At 46.3% G+C, this 20,462-nt stretch overlaps 1 protein-coding gene across 1 annotated transcript; it reads left to right on the plus strand.

Moving 5' to 3' along the window:
- Positions 1-6,618: 6,618 nt before the first annotated feature.
- Positions 6,619-17,424, plus strand: LOC142471289 (uncharacterized). The gene is made up of 2 exons (XM_075578121.1): positions 6,619-7,183; positions 14,943-17,424. Exons 1-2 carry the CDS (start codon positions 7,084-7,086, stop codon positions 16,028-16,030), a joined length of 1,188 nt encoding a protein of 395 aa, XP_075434236.1. The 5' UTR covers positions 6,619-7,083; the 3' UTR covers positions 16,031-17,424.
- The last annotated feature ends 3,038 nt before the right edge of the window (positions 17,425-20,462 follow it).

The raw sequence follows: 20,462 nt of genomic DNA on the forward strand, positions 1-20,462 counted from the left end.
GAGACTTACAAGCCTAATACACGACAGACACAACTCCTTCCTGACGATATGGGACCCCTGGGAGACATACATATGGAAGAACCCAATAGGAACCATAAAATAGTAAGGAAACCAGTAATAACTACTAAAGGTTAGGTAGACCTAGACCTAGCATAGGATGTGACAAGTATCATAGAATGTTTGCTTCCTGCATGAAGCCAGTGATGGATGCTACCCCACCACCCTACCCCCCCTCCCCACCCCATAACCCTTTTATTTTCTGTACCCCCCTCCCCCCCACTCCCTTCCCCCCTTTATATGTTAATATGATTTCTGAAAAAATAAAAAAATATATACGTTAAAAAGAATTTATATTAGTGTAGGGACCCTTGAGGTGTGGTCTGCCGTGCAGTTGCTCAGGGGCTTACAACAATTTGGCCAAAATGTTAAACTAAAAGACCATTTATTTAATAGATATCAATACATGTATATTTAGGCACTGTACCGTGTATAAAGTTTCGCTGGATGTGCATTGAGCTCTGTCTGTGATGTATATTGCCATGCTCAGTAGCACTCCTCTGTGACACTTATACGCTTATATATATGTTGTGGTTATTTTGGGGGTTCAATATGAGCTTGTGGGTGTTCTATATGCTTTATGCTATATACCAACGAAATAGTCTCTGTGAGTGACTTTGTCACGATGGACGGAACTTATTAACAATTTTATCTTTTGGGGAACTAGATTGAGCACACAAGTTGAGCAAAATTAATTATCATTAATTTCCTTACTAGACAGACACACGACAACCTCAGAATTCACTTAATAAAAACACTTACTGAAGAGAGAAACGGAATAGAATGTCCAGAAAGGGGCAAAGCACCAGAATATTGTCCTTTTTAAAGTTCAGTACTTTTGCAAGGGCACAAATTGCCAGCCCAATTCTTCTGTGGATAGTGCAATGTTATTTCCAGTCCAATGAACCCCAATACCGTGAGCCAATTGGGCAGTCTTTAGTATGGGCTTCCTATGCCAGATAGATGATCCTTATAGTTGGTGGACAGGCAGGGGTGTTGTCTGATCTGATGTTATGATGTCTCTGAAATCATAGAAAAAAAGCAACAGGGCACGCACATGGCGTGGTATGGCTTTTCTCAATCACCCCCCTGCCTAGAACCCTGAAATCCTACTTACAGGATGAGGGCTCTCGAGTACAGTTGAGAGAATTTGTGCCTCACGTCTCTGTCCCTCACAGCTTCTCACGGATCCACGTGGTCTGGTCTGCAGGGGTCCCCTCACTCAGCGATGATGGTAACAGGGATGGTTTACTCCAGCGCTCCCACAGATGATTGCGTGTGGGGGGGGGGTTTGGAGACGGGGATCTCCCCGTCTCCAAACCCCCCCCCTCCCCCCACACGCAATCATCTGTGGGAGCGCTGGAGTAAACCATCCCTGTTTCCATCATCGCTGAGTGAGGGGACCCCTGCAGACCAGACCACGTGGATCCGTGAGACGCTGTGAGGGACAGAGACGTGAGGCACAGATTCTCTCAACTGTACTCGAGAGCCCTCATCCTGTAAGTAGGATTTCAGGGTTCTAGGCAGGGGGGTGATTGAGAAAAGCCATACCACGCCATGTGCGTGCCCTGTTGCTTTTTTTCTATGATTTCAGAGACATCATAACATCAGATCAGACAACACCCCTGCCTGTCCACCAACTATCAGGATCATCTATCTGGCATAGGAAGCCCATACTAAAGACTGCCCAATTGGCTCACGGTATTGGGGTTCATTGGACTTTATTCACAGCGCCTGGGACAATTTATTTGTATGTTTATTTGGCTTATACAGGTTTGGAATAGTCTGTTGATTTTTTTGTTCCATTGGCTGCTTTCGTTTTTGATCACTTTAGGGTTATTCACCTTAATTTGTTATCACATTATCACTATTTTATATATTTTTTTGTAGGTTAGCGCTTTTTAGAGGGTTTATAATTGTTTGTTTGCTGTTATTTCCAGTCCGTTGGGGTCTGATAGATAACCCCCAGCACTAACGGAGTCCTGACGCAGAGTTATGTCCTTGGTTCCAATGTGATAATACTCTTTGCATTCCAGGGTCGTTGTTGCTGCTCTTATCCGCTGTTAGAAGCGTGATGGAAGTCCGCTCACATTGTTGAATGAAAAACGAAAGACAACGGGGATAGCTCAGGGAGCATGTATATAGGGTTTGAGAACCTATCTCCAACATACCCACCCAATTCTTCTCGTGGGAATTTTCCCATTCACAAATCCCCAATTTGCCCACAGTTTGCAGAGTGGACACTATAGGGATTTCCGGCTAATACAGCGCCTGTGCGACATTGCTACCTTGACTGCTTAGCATATGTGTACTCCCCTTTCTACCTGGCGCATTCCCAGGCTGGGAGGGGGACACGGGGTGTGAGCTAGCCCAGATGGCTAACAGGATCTCCTATTCAGCAGGCATCCTTGCTAATTCACACATCTTGACTCTGGGGCTATTATACAGTGGCGGCCGAGCTGACTCTCATGCGGCTACCCCCGCAGTGCCCCTGCAGTTTAAAAATAGCGCGGGCAACGCGCGGGCTGTCTTCAGCCGAAACCGGCCGGTTTTCCTGCGCCTCGGGCGCTTTCAATAGTAAGCGCCATTAGCGCTTATCTATTGAAGCGGCCGCCGCGCAGGAAACTCCGTTTTTAAACGGAGAGCAGACCCGCGGCTAGCCCGCTACGCTCCCGGCAAGCTTTAGAATGAGCTTAGCCGGGACAGTATGCAACACTTCCCTAGACTCACAGGCACTGCCTCAGCATGGGGTCTATGAAGATCGCATAGGAAAGTGACCCAGCTCATAGGTGTTAAAACATTTGGTCCCTGGGTGCATTTCAATGACAGTAGAAAAAACCTCATCCTGCCTGTACATTTAAAACTGCAGCAAAAATACACTTTATTAAAAATACATGTTTCACTTGTCCTACAAGTATAGTTTTAATATGTGCGTGCTTGTGGTGTTACACTGGAGCTGCACACCAAATTTCAGATTGCTGGTGTCATGGGAGAGGGGGTTTGGCCCGGGATTAAAGGGGTTATACCCCATCTGGCCACCCCCTACTCTCACCTGGGAAGCAAGGGGTTAACTGGACTGTGGTCCAGTAATGTGTTTTTACCTTGCTTCAGCATCCCAATGTATATTCCCCTGTAAAAATGTATTGTTTCTGTTCCAGTGTTTGCACCAACACATACACTGGGATTGATGCGGGAGGGAAAGGGTTAAGGTTAACTTAGTGTTTATAGCTCTTTGTTCCATGTTCCCGCTTTTTCAGGCACCATTTTTCAGAGTCCCATAGGTCGCCATTGGAGATCCATGCATTCCAGAGAAAGAGGGTCCCGCCATTGACTTTAATGGCGGAGCGGAGGTCCCATTAAATCCAATGGCGGCACGCGCCCATGCATTGTCTATGCGGCGCCAGCCATTAATTCCAATGGGGAAAAGCCGCGTGGCGTGAAAACGGCTAGGTCCGAAATGGTGAAAAAAAATGTAAGTCCATATCTCCGGTTCTGGAAGGACCAGAGGGCTGGGATTTGGGTAGCATGTAGCCAAGGTTGTAGCCTGTAGCATGTAGCCAATGCATGGCAATTCGCAGCCCTCTCCGAACAGCCAGACGGAGTGTGGGCAAATGTAAAGATTTTTGGTTTTTCCATAGACTTCAATGGCGACGTCTCCCCATTGAAAGTCTATGGCGGGGAACCCCATTGACTTCAACGGCGGAGCCGCGCCATTAAAAGCCTATGGCAGCAGAACCTGTTGATTTCAATGGGGAAAGAGTGAAAGGCAGAGATTCATTTTTAAAGGGAAGAATCCTGTATTTTAAAAGTGTTTTAACCTGCATTTGGGTATCTCCGGTTCTGGTGGTCGCAGAGTAATGAGACTTGGCCACAATGAAGATACAGTTCCGGCAAGAAAAGCTGGCAAGTATCAGCCCACTGGGCCCAACGGAACCGATTATATTAATATGGGAAGATATTAAACTGTGAATGATATTTTGAGTCTGGTATGAGAACGCAGAGCCCATCTGCTATGTTAATAGGTCAGGAGGGCAGACAAATGGTTTAGCATAAGCCCTATAATCAACGGTTGACCGCTCTGATTGTATACACTAGGGCGAAGAACAAAGGGCCTGAGTGATCTGTAAGTTCACACTTGCAGATAAGGGAGATTCTACTTCAAAGGACTCCACTAGCCAGCTAGGTGCCCCAGGGTTAAGAGATAGGCAGGCCTGAGGTGTTATATAAATGAGTCTCAGCCTATAGTCATTGTCTTTGTGTCATTCTGAGATTGCTGCATGAACAGCTAATCAAGATTTCTGATTATTTCATCATTCCAATTCTAAGTAAGTGCATTTTTTGTCTGTTATTTGTATATCTCGTGTGTTCACCTTTTTCAAGGAATAAATTATATTTTATCATATCTAGTCGTGTTCAGTTCAACCCAGGTATTTTGGTGTATATTATAGCTTGTCATAAAGTTACCGTGACAGCTGGCCCATTCCATTTCTGAGTTACAGCTTCTCCTTGAACTAGCAATGCTGGGCTATGGGCTTCTCACGTCAATTGACTTGCGGTTACGGAGTTCCCACATCTATTGACCGAGTTCCCACGCCAATTGTAGTTCGCAATTCAAATTACGCTACTAACCGGGACGGAGATACATTGTATCCGAGAACCACTTGAGACGGAAAAGTGCAGCCCTTTGATTCAGTTGACTCTGTGGTTGCGGCTTCCAGTCTCAGTAATGGATACCTATACCTTGCAATGGAACAAAGAGACCGTGCCACGCTTATCCAATTAACTTGTGGTTTAGCGCTCGCAGCGACATCTTGTGTCCAAAGCCAGTAATGTCAGTGTAATGTTATACATGCCTGCAGGCATACACCAGTCTGCAAAATGGGGACAACAAGGGACAGAGGGATAAATAATACATGTAAGGTGCAAATAAAATTAACCCCTTGATCCCCAATACAAAATAGGGGTAACCAGCCGAGCGTACTGCCTTTATTAAATGATTACCCACAATTTCGTTACACTTTCACGTCCCTGCGTTTACAAAAAGGATACAAAATCGAACTCTATTTTAAGACCCAATGGTGCTAATGTCTTGAGTGAATCTAAAATGACTCTCTTTGAGTCACCTCCTCTCCAGTCTACTACGACATTCTGTATGCCCCAGAATTTGAGATGGCTCGGATCACAGTGGTGTTTTAATTTAAAGTCATCAGAGACACGGACTTTCAAGGCCCTTCTCAATGTTACATACATGCTCATCCAGTCTCGTCTTCAGTTTCCTTTTGGTCCTCCCTATTTATTGTAATTTACATGTACACTCTAGAATGTAAATTACCCCTGTGGTATTACACTACCGACACACTTTATTAAAGTGTGGCCGGTACCGCAAGCCGGGATATTTCCCGGCTTGCTTGTGGCTGCCCCTCGGCGTGCCGCGCGTCATAGACGCGCGGTCACGCGTCTTCGGGAGCCTGCGCCCCCTGCACGCGCGTCCAGGGCTCCCCGAGGGAGCCCTGGTGTCCCGTGATCTGCGGGACGGCGGCAGGGGGTTCCGGGGGACCCGGCGGACCCGGTAGCGGTAGGGAGAGCGCCCCGATCGGAGGGCGCTCTTCCGCTGCTTCGGCGCGCGCCCGTCACACTCGGGCGCGCGCCAGGCTACTGCTGCGGCCAAGAACGGGCAAATGCTCGAATAAACTTGGCCGCAGCAGTACAGGTAATGTTGTTTTTTATTTTAAAGTTTTTTCCAAAACTTGAATTAAATACCATGCTGTTGGTCTCCTGTTTTCTGTTTGCCTTACATGGCCTACAGTTTAGACACCTGTGGAAATCACTGTTTCCTGTTAAGCCAGCATTCTTTTTATTATTATTATTATTATTATTATTATTGGGACTAAACAGCTAGCTACCAATTTGTTTTTAGATTAGGTGCTTGTGTTTATTTTCCCCCTTTTCGACCAGAATCTCTAGATCTAGGAATTCTATTTTTTCCTTCCTCATCGAATGGGTGAACTTCAAATTGCATGTATTTTGATTAATGTACTCAGATGTTCAGAGCTCCCCCTCCAGACAATTATCACATTGTCTATATAGCAACGCCAGAGAACTAGGTTCGCGTCATAGCCATTGTTGGACCAAATGTGGTGGTCCTCCCACTAACCCATGAATAGGTCGGCTTAGCTTGGCGAACCTGGTCCCATTGCCGTACCTTGTGTTTGCAGGTAAACGTCGCCCTCGCAACCAAACTTTTTTATGTTCTAGAATAAACTTAATGCCCTCAATTGTAAATTTTACCTGTTCAGAGTCTAGGTCTTCGAATTTGTCAAGACTATATCTTGTGGCGTCACATGCCTGATGATGGTTAATTCATGTATAGGGGGGCGTAACATCACAAGTCGCCAGAATGAAATCCTCTTCCCATCTGAGATCCCCCAAGATCCGCAGGATCTGAGTGATATCCCTTAGGAATGATGGAAGCTTCCTGACAGGAGGTTGCAATAATGTATCAATATATTCAGACATGTTCTGAGTTAAGGACCCAATGCCTGAGATTATCGACCTACCTGGTGGTTTTGTCAGATTCTTGTGTATTTCAGGCAAATAATAAAATAATGGCATCTTGGGAAATTCCGTCTTTAATCATACTCTTTTGCCAGTAAGATACTGTCTTCCAGACCTTTATCGAGCAGTGCTTTCAAATGTAATTTGTACTCACTATTGGGATCTTTTTTCAGGACTTTGTATGTAACCACATCTCCCAATAGTCTTTTTGACTCTATCAGATAGTCTGATTTGTTATGGATAACTATCCCGCAGCCTTTGTCGGCAGGCTTGATAACTATTTCTTTATTATTTGAAAGCTGCTTTAAGGCCAATTTCTCACCTCCTGACAGATTGGCATTCTTACCATCTGCTTTTAGTTCGGAAGACAGTTTCTCAAGGTCGGTTTCCACCAGGTTTTGAAATGTTTCTAGTAGAGGTCCTCTACAAAAATACTTGTCTCCCCTGACATATACAGGATGTGTCCATGTGATGCCTGAGATTGTATCAATGATTGAGCGCGGAGAAGAGCCATATATAAGGAGTCACCAGCAGTATAAGGAGAAGGAAAGTCCTACAGATATCAGCACTGGTGAGTTATAAACACTTTAGTGGTGTCTGCTCTAGGAATAATCAATATATAACATATTTCATAAAAAAAGGAAACTATCACAAATTAGTATATCTATCAATAATTTCTAATGTCCTTTTGTAACTTTATTATGGGAATGGTAAAATGGAAATGTATGTGGTACATGCTTCCTGATTTTATATATATATATATATTTTTTTTTTGGGGGGGGGGGGGAAAGAAGTCTGTGAGGGCGAAACGCGTTTTAAAAAACAAATATATGGAGGTTCAGTTGGAACGGGTTCTTTTCTTTCGGACTCCATCTCCAATCAATAGCAGGTCTCCGCAGAGGCACCTCATTGCGCATGACACGATGACGTACAAGTGTAAACAGCGCAATTCCAGCTGACTGCAGCAATGCCTGTATAATGTAGCGCATCTATGCGCATGTGCGGCTGTTTGACCTTTGTAACGATTGGATAATATTATTGCCGCGAAAATGATATCATGAATTAGAGCCCTTAAAGAACGGAGCTGTTCATAAGTAAATTCACCACCTTGGGAAGAAGCCCGTGTGGCGAAACACGTTTTAAAATTGTCCCTATGGTAGTTTTATAGATGGGTTTTTGGGGGATTATTTCCCTCTCGGTTTCTGTGTATTATTTGCTAGTCCCCATTTTATTTGTCCTCATTTTTTGGGTCCAGCAGTCAAGGCTTCAGTCAGTTTTCATGTTTATTATTTTTCATATGCTCTTTATTTTTTGAGTGTTTTTTTTATTTTATTGATCTAATAAATTATTTTATTTTGCATTACATGTCTGAGTGCTTTCAATTAGGGTTCTTTTTTCTGTGTGTGTGTGTGTGTGTATTTTTATATATATATATATATATATATATATATATATATATATATATGTAATGTGAGCATGAGATAAAAAGTGGCACTGTGTGCTCATTTGCATGTCATTTCCCAGAATCCCTTGCTGCAGTAGAAGTGCTGTTTGCTGGGTGATAATGGTGAAAGACAGGGTTGCAGACCTGTCTAAGACATGCAAATGAATATACAGGAATATTTACAGTTGCTTTATGCTTTACTGTGGCGGGTTTTAGTCACTTTTTTTACCCACCATAACCTTAATAGTGGTATATATATATGTACACTGGCGACACACTTTATTCGAGCTCGGCTAGTCCCACGAATTCGGGTATACCCGGGTGTATTGAGGTTTGTGACTGTTTTCTGCCCGAGTGCATTGAGTTATTTTCCAGGCAGGGATTGAAGCATTTTATTCCCGCTGGCTGCAATACAGCACAGTATATATGTATATACTGCATTACAATTCATGAATTTATGCCATCTGGTAGACACGCGAAGCATTGCAGCCTATTAAATCCTAATCATTATCATTTAACAGATCAGCCGCCCGTCAGCCAGGCATGAACCCAGGCTGGGAAGGCAAACGCAACGGGGCTTGTCAGAGGTGAGGAGCGGCGCATTCCAGGTATCTGCCAGGTACATACTGGGTATTTGCTCGAATAAAGTGTGTCGGTGCAGTATATATATGAAAACTGTACATAATACCGCGCTCCTCCCTATAGAAGTTTGCTGCAAGTTAAAAGATAGGCCTTAACATATCACGCCACGTCAAGGCATACCCGTTTAATGCAGGTACCTACACTATATATGTAATAGTTGTCCCATGGACTGGTGAAAAAAGTATAAAAGCCCTGAAGGGGTTAAATAAAGCATGAGCTTATGTGGGTAGTGCAATTAAAATCTGAATAAAGCCAATATCATACTTACCTTTACTATGGAGGTAAACTGGGTGCACAAATTTGTAGGTACCTGCATTAAACGGGTATGCCTTGATGTGGCATGCAGGCTTACAAATGCTTTGGCCAAAGGGTTTAACAAAATACCCTTTTTCATGAGATTATTATTTTATTTTAGCCTATTGGTAGGAGCGCAGGAATCATTATTTTTGTATGTATGTATGTATGTATGTATGTATGTGCGTGTGTATGTGTGTGTGTGTGTGTGTGTAAAAAAGCAGCAAGCACTCCAATGTAGATATCCAGAAAGGCTTGGTGCTAGTCCCATAAATAATGTATAGGGTACGTTACCATCCAGCAGGGCAGCAGAACATCAAAGAGAGACAGCACTCAGAGGTATGTCAGCAAAATAATGTATTGAAACAGACACAAAAATCCAACGTTTCGATCTGGGGGTGTGATCCCTCTGGGGATCAAAACGTCGGATTTTTGTGTCTGTTTCAATACATTATTTTGCTGACTTACCTCTGTGATTTGCTGTTCTGCTGCCCTGCTGGATGGTAACGTGATACATACATATATATACTGTATGTATGTATGTTCATTTGCATGTCTTAGACAGGTCTGCAACCCTGTCTTTCACCATTATCACCCAGCACACAGCACTTCCACTGCAGCAAGGGATTCTGGGAAATGACATGCAAATGAGCACACAGTGCCCCCTTTTGTCTCAAGCTCATATTACACAAGCCACCCTTAAGCCAATACATGCTGCTTTAAACACAGCTTTTAAGCATAGGCTGTGTGAGATGCAAAGCCAGTAAACCCACTAACAGACATGTTTCAACCTTGATGGGTATCACCAGTGTAAGGGTGGTTGCTGGCTATGCTGGTTTGAGACTAAGAGTAAGTATTCCTCACACTTAAGGTTATGGTGGGTAAAAATAATGACAAAAACCCTCCACAGTAAAGCATATAGCAACTAAATATTACTGTACGTTCATTTGCATGTCTTAGACAGGACTGCAACCCTGTCTTTCACCATTATCACCCAGCACACAGCACTTCCACTGCAGCAAGGGATTCTGGGAAATGACATGCAAATGAGCACACAGTGCCACCTTTTGTCTCAAGCTCATATTACACAAGCAACCCTTAAGCCAATGCATGCTGCTTTAAACAAATGGTGAAAGGCAGGGTTGCAGACCTGTTTAAGACATGCAAATGAACGTACAGTAATACTGTGGAGGGGTTTTGTCACTTTTTTTACCCACCATAACCTCAAGTGTGGTATACACACACACACACACACACACACACACACTGTGACACACACACACACTGTGACACACACTGTGACACATACACACACACACACACACACTGTGACACATACACACACACACACTGTTACACACACACACACACACACACTGTTACACACAGTACGTTTTCTCAAGATCTTGTGGTCAGAAACGTACGTCGCTCTGCTGGAGTTTCTGTGACTGCCTGATGTATATCGTGGATTAAACAACTTTTCATTTTGAGTGTTTGTCTGTGGTGTTGTGTGTTTTCTGATTGGTTGGCCCCTCTCGCTGGTGCGCTCTCTCATTGGCTGAGGGGTGGGGTTTGCTGGGCGGGGTGACGTTACACACGGGCACAAAGACGAGCTACCATCCTCACTCCGGGACGGGGGTGGAAGGAGCACCGGGGACAGGGGGGAACGAGCGCCAGGCACAGGGCTGGAGGGGGGATGTGCGCCGGGCACGGGGGGTTGGGAGTGAGCGCCTGAAGCAGGGGGGGAGTGCTGTGAGGTGCATGGGGGGGAGAGTGATGTATGGCGCTGTGAAGGTGGGGAACAGAGCTGGGAATGGGGCGGGGGGAAAGGAAGCTGGGGAGGGGAGCGGAAACAGAGGGGGAACCTGAAAAGTAAATCCCGGGCAACGCCAGGTATATCAGCTAATATGTATGTATATATATTATGTATATATATATATATTGTGTGTGTGTGTATATAATATATATCTGACATAAACAAAGAGTAGCGCTAATGAGTGTGAGTGTAATGTGAGTGATGGGTTATATTAAATGAATTCAATAAAGTGAGTGCAGTGCAAACACAACAATAATAATATAAAACCAATCACGTGAATAAAGCTGATGGAAATTCCAGTTCAGAGAAGAGTCTGTATGGAGGAGGACAGGCTTCTTTCTGTGATCTTGCCTGATCACAAACGCCTACAAAAAAAACAAAAGAAGAGAAGCGCCAGCTCCATAGCATAATACTGTAAAATAGAATACTTTATTTAAACATTGAGTAGTCAACATGACCTATTCTCACATGGTGGTTAAAAAACACATTCGGTTGAGACAATCTGTGACTGCAGATAGACGCTGATGTTTGGACAGACAGGCAGGTAGCCAGGAACATGGGGTGCCATCCACCAGATGAGGAAAATGGTAACTGATGAATGGTAAGTCTCACACAATCCCCAGAGTGATCTTGCAATGGAACTAGTCCAAGCTGCACCACAACACTAATCCCACCGGCTATGTGTAACACAATATGCTGAGCCCCTAATAACCGAAGTTACCTCCTCACGGATATGCCACAGAGTGTCCAGGTGACGAGAACAATGTTCAGCTGGCCGTGAGTAATGGCGGCGCCACGAGGAGTGGAGAGGAGTAGAAAGGGGTAGCCGGGATGTGTGGTGCTTCCTGGAGATGTGTTCCAAGCCTCAGTCCTGAACGAAAGCCTCGCCTGTCGTCCATGTGTATATATATATATATATATAGAGATAGGTTCCTTACCGAGTAGATCCAGGATCCCAAGATCACGAGGCAAGAAGGAGACAGCACACTCAAAGGTACAAAAAGCAGCGTGTATTCAGTAGAAAACCCGGCACATAAACCCGACGTTTCGGTCCTTGACACAGGACCTTTCTCAGCACTCCCTTGAGAAAGGTCCTGTGTCAAGGACATAAACGTCGGGTTTATGTGCCGGTTTTTCTACTGAATACACGCTGATTTTTGTACCTTTGAGTGTGCTGTCTCCTTCTTGCCTCGTGATCTTGGGATCCTGGATCTACTCAGTAAGGAACCTATCTATACATTACCTGTATGGGACAAGCACCTTTTTACCACATATGTGTGTGCCATCTGTTTATTTTAATTTTTATATATATATATATATATATATATATATATATATAGCAACTGTAAATATTCCTGTATATTCATTTGCATGTCTTAGACAGGTCTGCAACCCTATATATATAGTGTTCGACAAATCACCCGAAAATCTATCATTTAATACATTCCTAGTCAGAACAACATTCGTTTTTGACAAATGTATTTATTACATTGTGTGTGTGTGTGTGTGTGTGTGTGTGTGTGTGTGTGTGTGTGTGTGTGTGTGTGTGTGTCGGACCTAGAAATAAAAGCCAGGTGTGAAAGACTAGTTTCCTGAACCTCTTAACCAGTGTTTGGACGTCCCCACTTCACAATATCTTGCCTGATCCGCAGTCCCTCAATGTCCAGGTACCTCATCCCCGCAATGTTATAAGTTGGAGGGGAGGTGTTCCCTACCTGTCTTCTGGGTTAGGGGGGATTCCGATGTCTTCCGTGTGAAGCTTGTGTCAGATCTGGAAGAAAGCAGTATAAGTTATTTTGGTGTAGTATAGGACAGTTAAGATATATAGGGTAAATAAGATATCCAGATACAGAGAGGGGAGAGACAGGGGAGAGAGAGAAAGAGAGGGGAGAGAGAGACCAGAGAGGGGGGAGACGGGGGAGACCAGAGAGGGGGGAGATGGGGGAGACCAGAGAGGGGGGAGATGGGGGAGACCAGAGAGAGGGGAGACGGGGTGACTGACTGACTGGGGCAGGGGTGACTGACTGGGGCAGGGGGGGTGACTGACTGGAACAGGGGAAGGTGACTGAGTGGGGGTTACCTCTGGTGTCACACACATACTCCCATACACACACATATACAGTGTTCGACAATTATTTACATTTACACGCCCGGGGTGTGTGGATTTAACCTCCGGGCGAGTAACTATTGGCTCAAGCAGCACACGTGTGTTTTTTAAATTTCCCCCGCTCGCCCTGCTGTTTTTCCCGCACTCACACTGGAGGAAGAAAAAAAAAGCCGGAGGCGGGTTCATTTTGTTGGGGGAGATTACCCCGCCTCCGGCTCTCTGAGCAGTGCCTTTGCTCCTCCCCCGCCTCTCAGCAACTTTCCCTCCTCAGCGCTTCCACTCCTCCCCCTTCCGGCAGCCAGCCCCTTCCATGCCTGTCTGCCTCAGGCCCCTGCAGGGCCATCTGTTGCCCCCCCCCCCCTCCCTCCCATCGGGCCATCCGCCCCCCTCCCATCGGGCCATCTGCCCCCCGCTACCATCAGGCCATCCGCCCCCCCCAAGCATCGGGACATCCGCCCCCCCTCGCATCGGGCCATCCACCACCCCCTCCCATCGGGCCATCCACCAACCCCCCTCACACTAATCTCTCCCGGCCTCCGTGACCCCACCTCACCCCAATCTCTCCCGGCCTCCGTGACCCCCCCTCACCACAATCTCCCCCCGACACCCCAAATCTCCCCTCTCACTTCCGATCTCGCGTGGCAGCTCCGCCAGGTCTCCACCGACAGCCACTGAGGCTGCTGCCGTTGCCTCCATGTGCTGGCGTATCTGACACCCGGTGACCCGCAGCGACAGCCAAGGACACCCAGCCTGCCCCCCGCCTCTTCTCCCTCTCTCCATGGGATATGGCGCTCTCTGGGGGAGACCACAGCGATCCCAAGGTGTGTAGAGGGGTGGGGGGGAGTGGGTGGGGGTGGGGTGAGAGAGAGTGTGTGTGTGTGTGTGTGTGTGTGTGTGTGCATGGGAGAGTGTGTGTGTAGGATACCAGAACAGTCTCTCTCCCCCCATCCTCCACCCTGTGGATGCAGCCACGGTGAGAGGTGCTTGCAGCCGCCACAGGGGCTAAATATAAAGTAACACACCGGAGACAAGGGGCGAGGCATGAGGGTACGAGAGACATGGAGGGAGGCATGAGGGTATGAGAGAAATGGGGGGAGGCATGAGGGTATGAGAGACATGGGGGGAGGCATGAGAGTACTTACCGGTACCTCTGTGCAGAAAAGGTGGCGGACACCACACGGCAGCAAGCGGGGATTGGAGGCAGTGGGGGGGAGGAGATCAGGGGCAGTAGGGGGAGGAGATTGGGGGAAGGGGCTAACCCAGCGCTGCCTGCCGGCCCTCTTCCCCACGTTAACCCAATCAGGGAGGGGGATTATTTATTTTTTAAAATTTGGCGCGAGCAGGGGAATTCATAGAGCCGCAGCAACGGCTCGCCAGCGGCCTAAATCCACTCGCCACGGGCGTGTAGTTATAATTAATTGTCGAACACTGTGTACAGGCATACCCCGCTTTAAGGACACTCACTTTAAGTACACTCGCGAGTAAGTACATGTCGCCCAATAGGCAAACGGCAGTTCATGCATGCGCCTGTCAGCATGTCCTGAACAGCAATACCGGCTCCCTACCTATACCGAAGCTGTGCGTAAGCGGGGAGACTATAGAGCCTGTTACAAATGCGTTATTTACATCAGTTATGCACGTATATAACGATTGCAGTACAGTACATGCATCGATAAGTGGGAAAAAGGTAGTGCTTCACTTTAAGTACATTTTCGCTTTACATACATGCTCCGGTCCCATTGCGTACGTTAATGCGGGGTATGCCTGTATATATATATATATATATATCTATATCTATCTCTCTCTCTCTGGTAGGCAATATCCTCACAAATTTCGTTTATTGCCATTTTGAATGCTTCTCTGAACTTCTGATTAGAAACATTTACTGAATACTGAATACATGATTTGTTGCACATCTTACCATGTGTTTCCTGTCTCTTTACAGTCTTAAACTAAATCTGACGTTTGAAAATCATTTTTTTGTGTCCGATATTAATGCATTTCTTTACTCAAATTTATTTCTCCAGATGATGGATTGATGAGCAGGAATTCCCCTGAAGGATATCACATTTTGCTCTGTTCACCAGATTGTGTGATGGAAGATACCAGTGTTACCCAAATGTATCATGGAGCAAATCACATTTGTCAAGATATACCAAACCAGAGTCTGAGAGAAACTGTGAGCATTATGGTTAAGGAATCAACCTCAAAGGAAGAAGGAAATCTCCCAGACTCCCACATTTATACCATCAGAGAACATACAGATACAGAATATGCATCTACTCCTTATACAAAGTGTAACAAAGGAAACAGGAATGCAGGGAACTTTTCCAAGAACATGTCAGAACAAGAAAAAACATTTGTATGTTCTGAATGTGGGAAATGTTTTAAAAATAACTCTACTCTCGTTACACATCAGAGAATACACACAGGAGAAAAACCATTTGTATGTTCTCACTGTGGGAAATGTTTTACCCATAACTCTAATCTTGTTAAACATGAGAGAACTCATACAGGAGAAAGACCATTTGTATGTTCTGAATGTGGGAACTGTTTTACAAATAACTCTACTCTGCTTACACATCAGAGAATACACACAGGAGAAAGACCATTTGCATGTTCTGAATGTGGGAACTGTTTTACAAATAACTCTAATCTTGTTAAACATAAGAGAACTCACACAGGAGAAAGACCATTTGTATGTTCTGAATGTGGGAAATGTTTTACAAATAAAGCCAATTTAGTTACACATCGGGGTAAGCACACAGGAGAAAGACCATTTGTATGTTCTGAATGTGGGAAATGTTTTACAAATAACTCTACTCTCATTATACATCAGAGAATACACACAGGAGAAAGACCATTTGTATGTTTTGAATGTGGGAAATGTTTTACACATAACTCTACACTCCTTACACATCAGAAAATACACACTGGAGAAAAACCATTTGTATGTTCTCACTGTGGGAAATGTTTTACCCAGAACTCTAATTTTGTTATACATCAGAGAACTCACACAGGAGAGAGACCATTTGTATGTTCTGAATGTGGGAAATGTTTTGCTAATAAGTCATGTCTTGTTGCACATCAGCGAGTTCACACAAGAGATAAATGATGTTTGCTCTAAATTGCATCACTGTTTTGCACACACAGGTTTACTTTGTAGAATAGCACCCTGAAAATTTATTTTTTTTTGTAAATAATATATCTTTAAACTGTTATTTGTTTATAATATGAATCTAGTTTATTTCCGTGAGTTTGAAAATGGGTGTTGTCAAGTTTTTCCTAACATCCTAGTTTCCAGTACGCATGCACAACCACCGGGAGTGCAGCTGAATCCTGTCCTTGCTGAGATTCAGTTATGCGGTTCCTCTCACTCTGAAACCTGATACCCTGCATCTATCTTCTGTCTCTCAGCTTTCCCTATATAAACCTCCCCTTCCTGTCTCTCTGCCTGGTTATACTGATTCCTCCAACACATGCTTGCATTCCTGCTGTTGCTGTTTCCCTTGTCTCTATCCCTGCCTTCTCGCTGCCAAACTCTGCCAGGACCCAAATACAATATACTGCTGCCTGCCTCCGACCTCTGCCTATGATATACTGCTGCCTACCTCTGCTATGACCCTACTAAGATATATTGCCTGCCGTTCCTGCCACTGGGATCTACTCCTGCCATAGACCTCCCCTTGACACTAACACCTTACAGTACATGTGCTGTTTATAGTTGAGATTGAATAATGGGGGGTAGGGGGAAGAAGGAAAGGTGACTCGCATCAGCTCAATATACAATATTTGAAATAATAACAGGTGCAAAAGGGGATATGGAGTAATTATCAAATAGGAGACAAGAACACCCTCTTGAAAGCACTCATTTGAGTATATGTTATGATGAATTAATTAAAAAGTAATACGTTATTATCAATAAGTGAATATTAAACTAAACTAAATAATACAACAGTGAATGACTCGCATTGGTGACTAAACATATAAAACAAACCAAAGTGCTCTATACAAAAACTGAAATGAAGGGGAAATCCATAACAAACAATTACTTATTAGTAATGAAATAGCTCACAATTGATACAGGAGAACCCTTGGTTCTACCAATTTGCTCATTTGCTTGTAAACAATCCAGCAATCAAATGTATACATTGGCTTATGTGTAGTGATTGATTAGATATGGTAAAATACTATTTAGTAAGATCATTTCTTTCACACCTGTAGAATCACAACCAAAGCCTGTATACATTTTTTGCTATTATTTTCTACCAATTTGCTCATTTGCTTCTTTTCATTAACTTGCTTATTTTGCTTAATTGTCAATTGGCTTTTTTCATTCATTTGCTAATTTGAATACAGATTTATTTATATGTTGCATTTACGAATCAGGTACAGCAGTGTTTCCCAAACTGTGCGCCGCGGCGCCCTGGTGCGCCGCGGCTTGGCTAGAGGGGCGCCGCGATCAGGGCCGCCAGCAGCGGGAAACAAGGGCTGCTAGCTCATTTAAAAAAAAAAAAAAAAACCTCTGAGGGGAAGCAGAGGAGCGGTCACGTGACCGCTCCCATCCAATGGGGCTGCAGCCTGCCCGGCATTGCAACTGCAGAGCCACCAGACAGCACCAAGGTGTGTGTGTGTGTGTGTGTGTGTGTGTGTGTGTGTGTGTGTGTGTGTGTGTGTGTGTGTGTGTGTGTGTGTGTGTGTGTGTGTGTGTGTGTGTGTGTGTGTGTGTGTGTGTGTGTGTGTGTGTGTGTGTGTGTGTGTGTGTGTGTGTGTGTGTGTGTGAAAAACGGGCTGCAGGGTGTGTGTGTGTGTGTGTATATATGTGTGGTGTGTGTGTATATATGTGTGGTGTGTGTGTGTGTGTGTGTGTATATATGTATATATATGTGTGTGTATGTATGTGTGGTGTGTGTGTGTATATATATATATATATATATAATGTGTGGTGTGTATATATGTATGTGTGGTGTATATATATATATATATAATGTGTATGTGTGGTGTATATATATGTGTGGTGTGTGTGTGTGTGTGTATGTATATATATATATAGATACATATATACACACACATATATATATATATATATATATATATATATATGTGTGGTGTATATGGGTGTGTGTGGTGTGTGCGTGTGAATATATTTATCAAAGTTGCACAATGTTAATAAATAATTTATTCTCACATGTCTTTTTTTTTTTTCATTTTTAAATATTATATAATGTACACACACACACACACACTGACAGCTACCAAGTGACAAACACACACACACACACACACACACTGACAGCTACCAAGTGACAAACACACACAGTGATACCCGCCTACCAAGCGCGCTTGCTGTCTCCTCTGCCAGGCAGTGCTGATTACAGATGCAGGGGCTTTGTGCATCTGTTCAGCCTGGCTCAGCGACGCTGAGAGAGGGAGGCCCGGCGCGCACGCTGGAGGAGCAGCACCGGGAGACTGAGAGAGAGAGTGAGGTCAGAGAGAGAGTGATGTCAGAGAGAGAGAGTGAGGTCAGAGAGAGAGAGAGTGAGGTCAGAGAGAGAGAGTGAGGTCAGAGAGAGAGAGAGAGGTCAGAGAGAGAGAGTGAGGTCAGAGAGAGAGAGAGTGAGGTCAGAGAGAGAGAGGGAGGTCAGAGAGAGTGTGAGGTCAGAGAGAGAGAGAGAGGTCTGAGAGAGAGAGAGTGAGGTCAGAGAGAGAGAGAGTGAGGTCAGAGAGAGTGAGGTCAGAGAGAGAGAGTGAGGTCAGAGAGAGTGAGAGTGTGTGAGGGAGACACCAACTGCGCACTGCAACTGTTAGGTATGTATATACACCTTTGTTTTTACTTTGGGCGCCGCGTAAAAATCCTGATCGCCTTGGGGAGCCTTGAAAAAATTCTGATTGCCTTGGGGAGCCTTGAACCGAAAAAGTTTGGGAACCACTGAGGTACAGAATCTACACACAACGCACAAACACAGCACACACACACATTCACACAACACCAAACACTGCAGACTGCCTCTTCAAACCCCCCCTCCCCTCCACTCACACACCATGGCAACGATGTCCCTCCCCCTATCCCGCTACCTCACACAGTGTAGCTCCCGCGAACCGCACAGCACGCCACATCTCCTGCACCTCACACAGCTCCCTACCGCAACCGGACCGCGAGGCCCCCTACCCCGCTACACCATGCCACCAATGTCCCTCCCCCTATCCCGCTACCTCACACAGTGTAGCTCCCGCGGACCGCACAGCACGCCTCACATCTCCTGCACCTCACACATCTCCCTCTGCAACCGGACCGCGAGGCCCCCTACCCCGCTACACCATGCCACCAATGTCCCTCCCCCTATCCCGCTACCTCACACAGTGTAGCTCCCGCGAACCGCACAGCACGCCTCACATCTCCTGCACCTCACACATCTCCCTACCGCAACCGGACCGCGAGGCCCCCTACCCCGCTACACCATGCCACCAATGTCCCTCCCCCTATCCCGCTACCTCACACAGTGTAGCTCCCGCGGACCGCACAGCACGCCTCACATCTCCTGCACCTCACACATCTCCCTCCGCAACCGGACCGCGAGGCCCCCTACCCCGCTACACCATGCCACCAATGTCCCTCCCCCTATCCCGCTACCTCACACAGTGTAGCTCCCGTGGACCGCACAGCACGCCTCACATCTCCTGCACCTCACACATCTCCCTACCGCAACCGGACCGCGAGGCCCCCTACCCCGCTACACCATGCCACCAATGTCCCTCCCCCTATCCCGCTACCTCACACAGTGTAGCTCCCGTGGACCGCACAGCATGCCTCACATCTCCTGCACCTCACACATCTCCCTCCGCAACCGGACCGCGAGGCCCCCTACCCCGCTACACCATGCCACCAATGTCCCTCCCCCTATCCCGCTACCTCACACAGTGTAGCTCCCGCGAACCGCACAGCACGCCTCACATCTCCTGCACCTCACACATCTCCCTACCGCAACCGGACCGCGAGGCCCCCTACCCCGCTACACCATGCCACCAATGTCCCTCCCCCTATCCCGCTACCTCACACAGTGTAGCTCCCGCGGACCGCACAGCACGCCTCACATCTCCTGCACCTCACACATCTCCCTCCGCAACCGGACCGCGAGGCCCCCTACCCCGCTACACCATGCCACCAATGTCCCTCCCCCTATCCCGCTACCTCACACAGTGTAGCTCCCGCGAACCGCACAGCACGCCTCATCTCCTGCACCTCACACAGCTCCCTACCGCAACCAGACCGCGAGGCCCCCTACCCCGCTACACCATGCCACCAATGTCCCTCCCCCTATCCCGCTAGCTCACACAGTGTAGCTCCCGCGAACCGCACAGCACGCCTCACATCTCCTGCACCTCACACATCTCCCTACCGCAACCGGACCGCGAGGCCCCCTACCCCGCTACACCATGCCACCAATGTCCCTCCCCCTATCCCGCTACCTCACACAGTGTAGCTCCCGCGGACCGCACAGCACGCCTCACATCTCCTGCACCTCACACATCTCCCTACCGCAACCGGA

This window comes from Ascaphus truei, chromosome 20 (genome assembly GCF_040206685.1).
Source record: "Ascaphus truei isolate aAscTru1 chromosome 20, aAscTru1.hap1, whole genome shotgun sequence".
Lineage (NCBI taxonomy): Eukaryota > Metazoa > Chordata > Amphibia > Anura > Ascaphidae > Ascaphus > Ascaphus truei.

What these genes read in the sequence shown, in the direction of transcription:
- LOC142471289 (XM_075578121.1), top strand. Translation starts at nt 7,084, where the DNA reads ATGCCTGAGATTGTATCAATGATTGAGCGCGGAGAAGAGCCATATATA. An exon ending in TCCTACAGATATCAGCACTG is followed by an intron (nt 7,184 to 14,942) that starts GTGAGTTATAAA and finishes TTATTTCTCCAG; the next exon opens with ATGATGGATTGATGAGCAGG.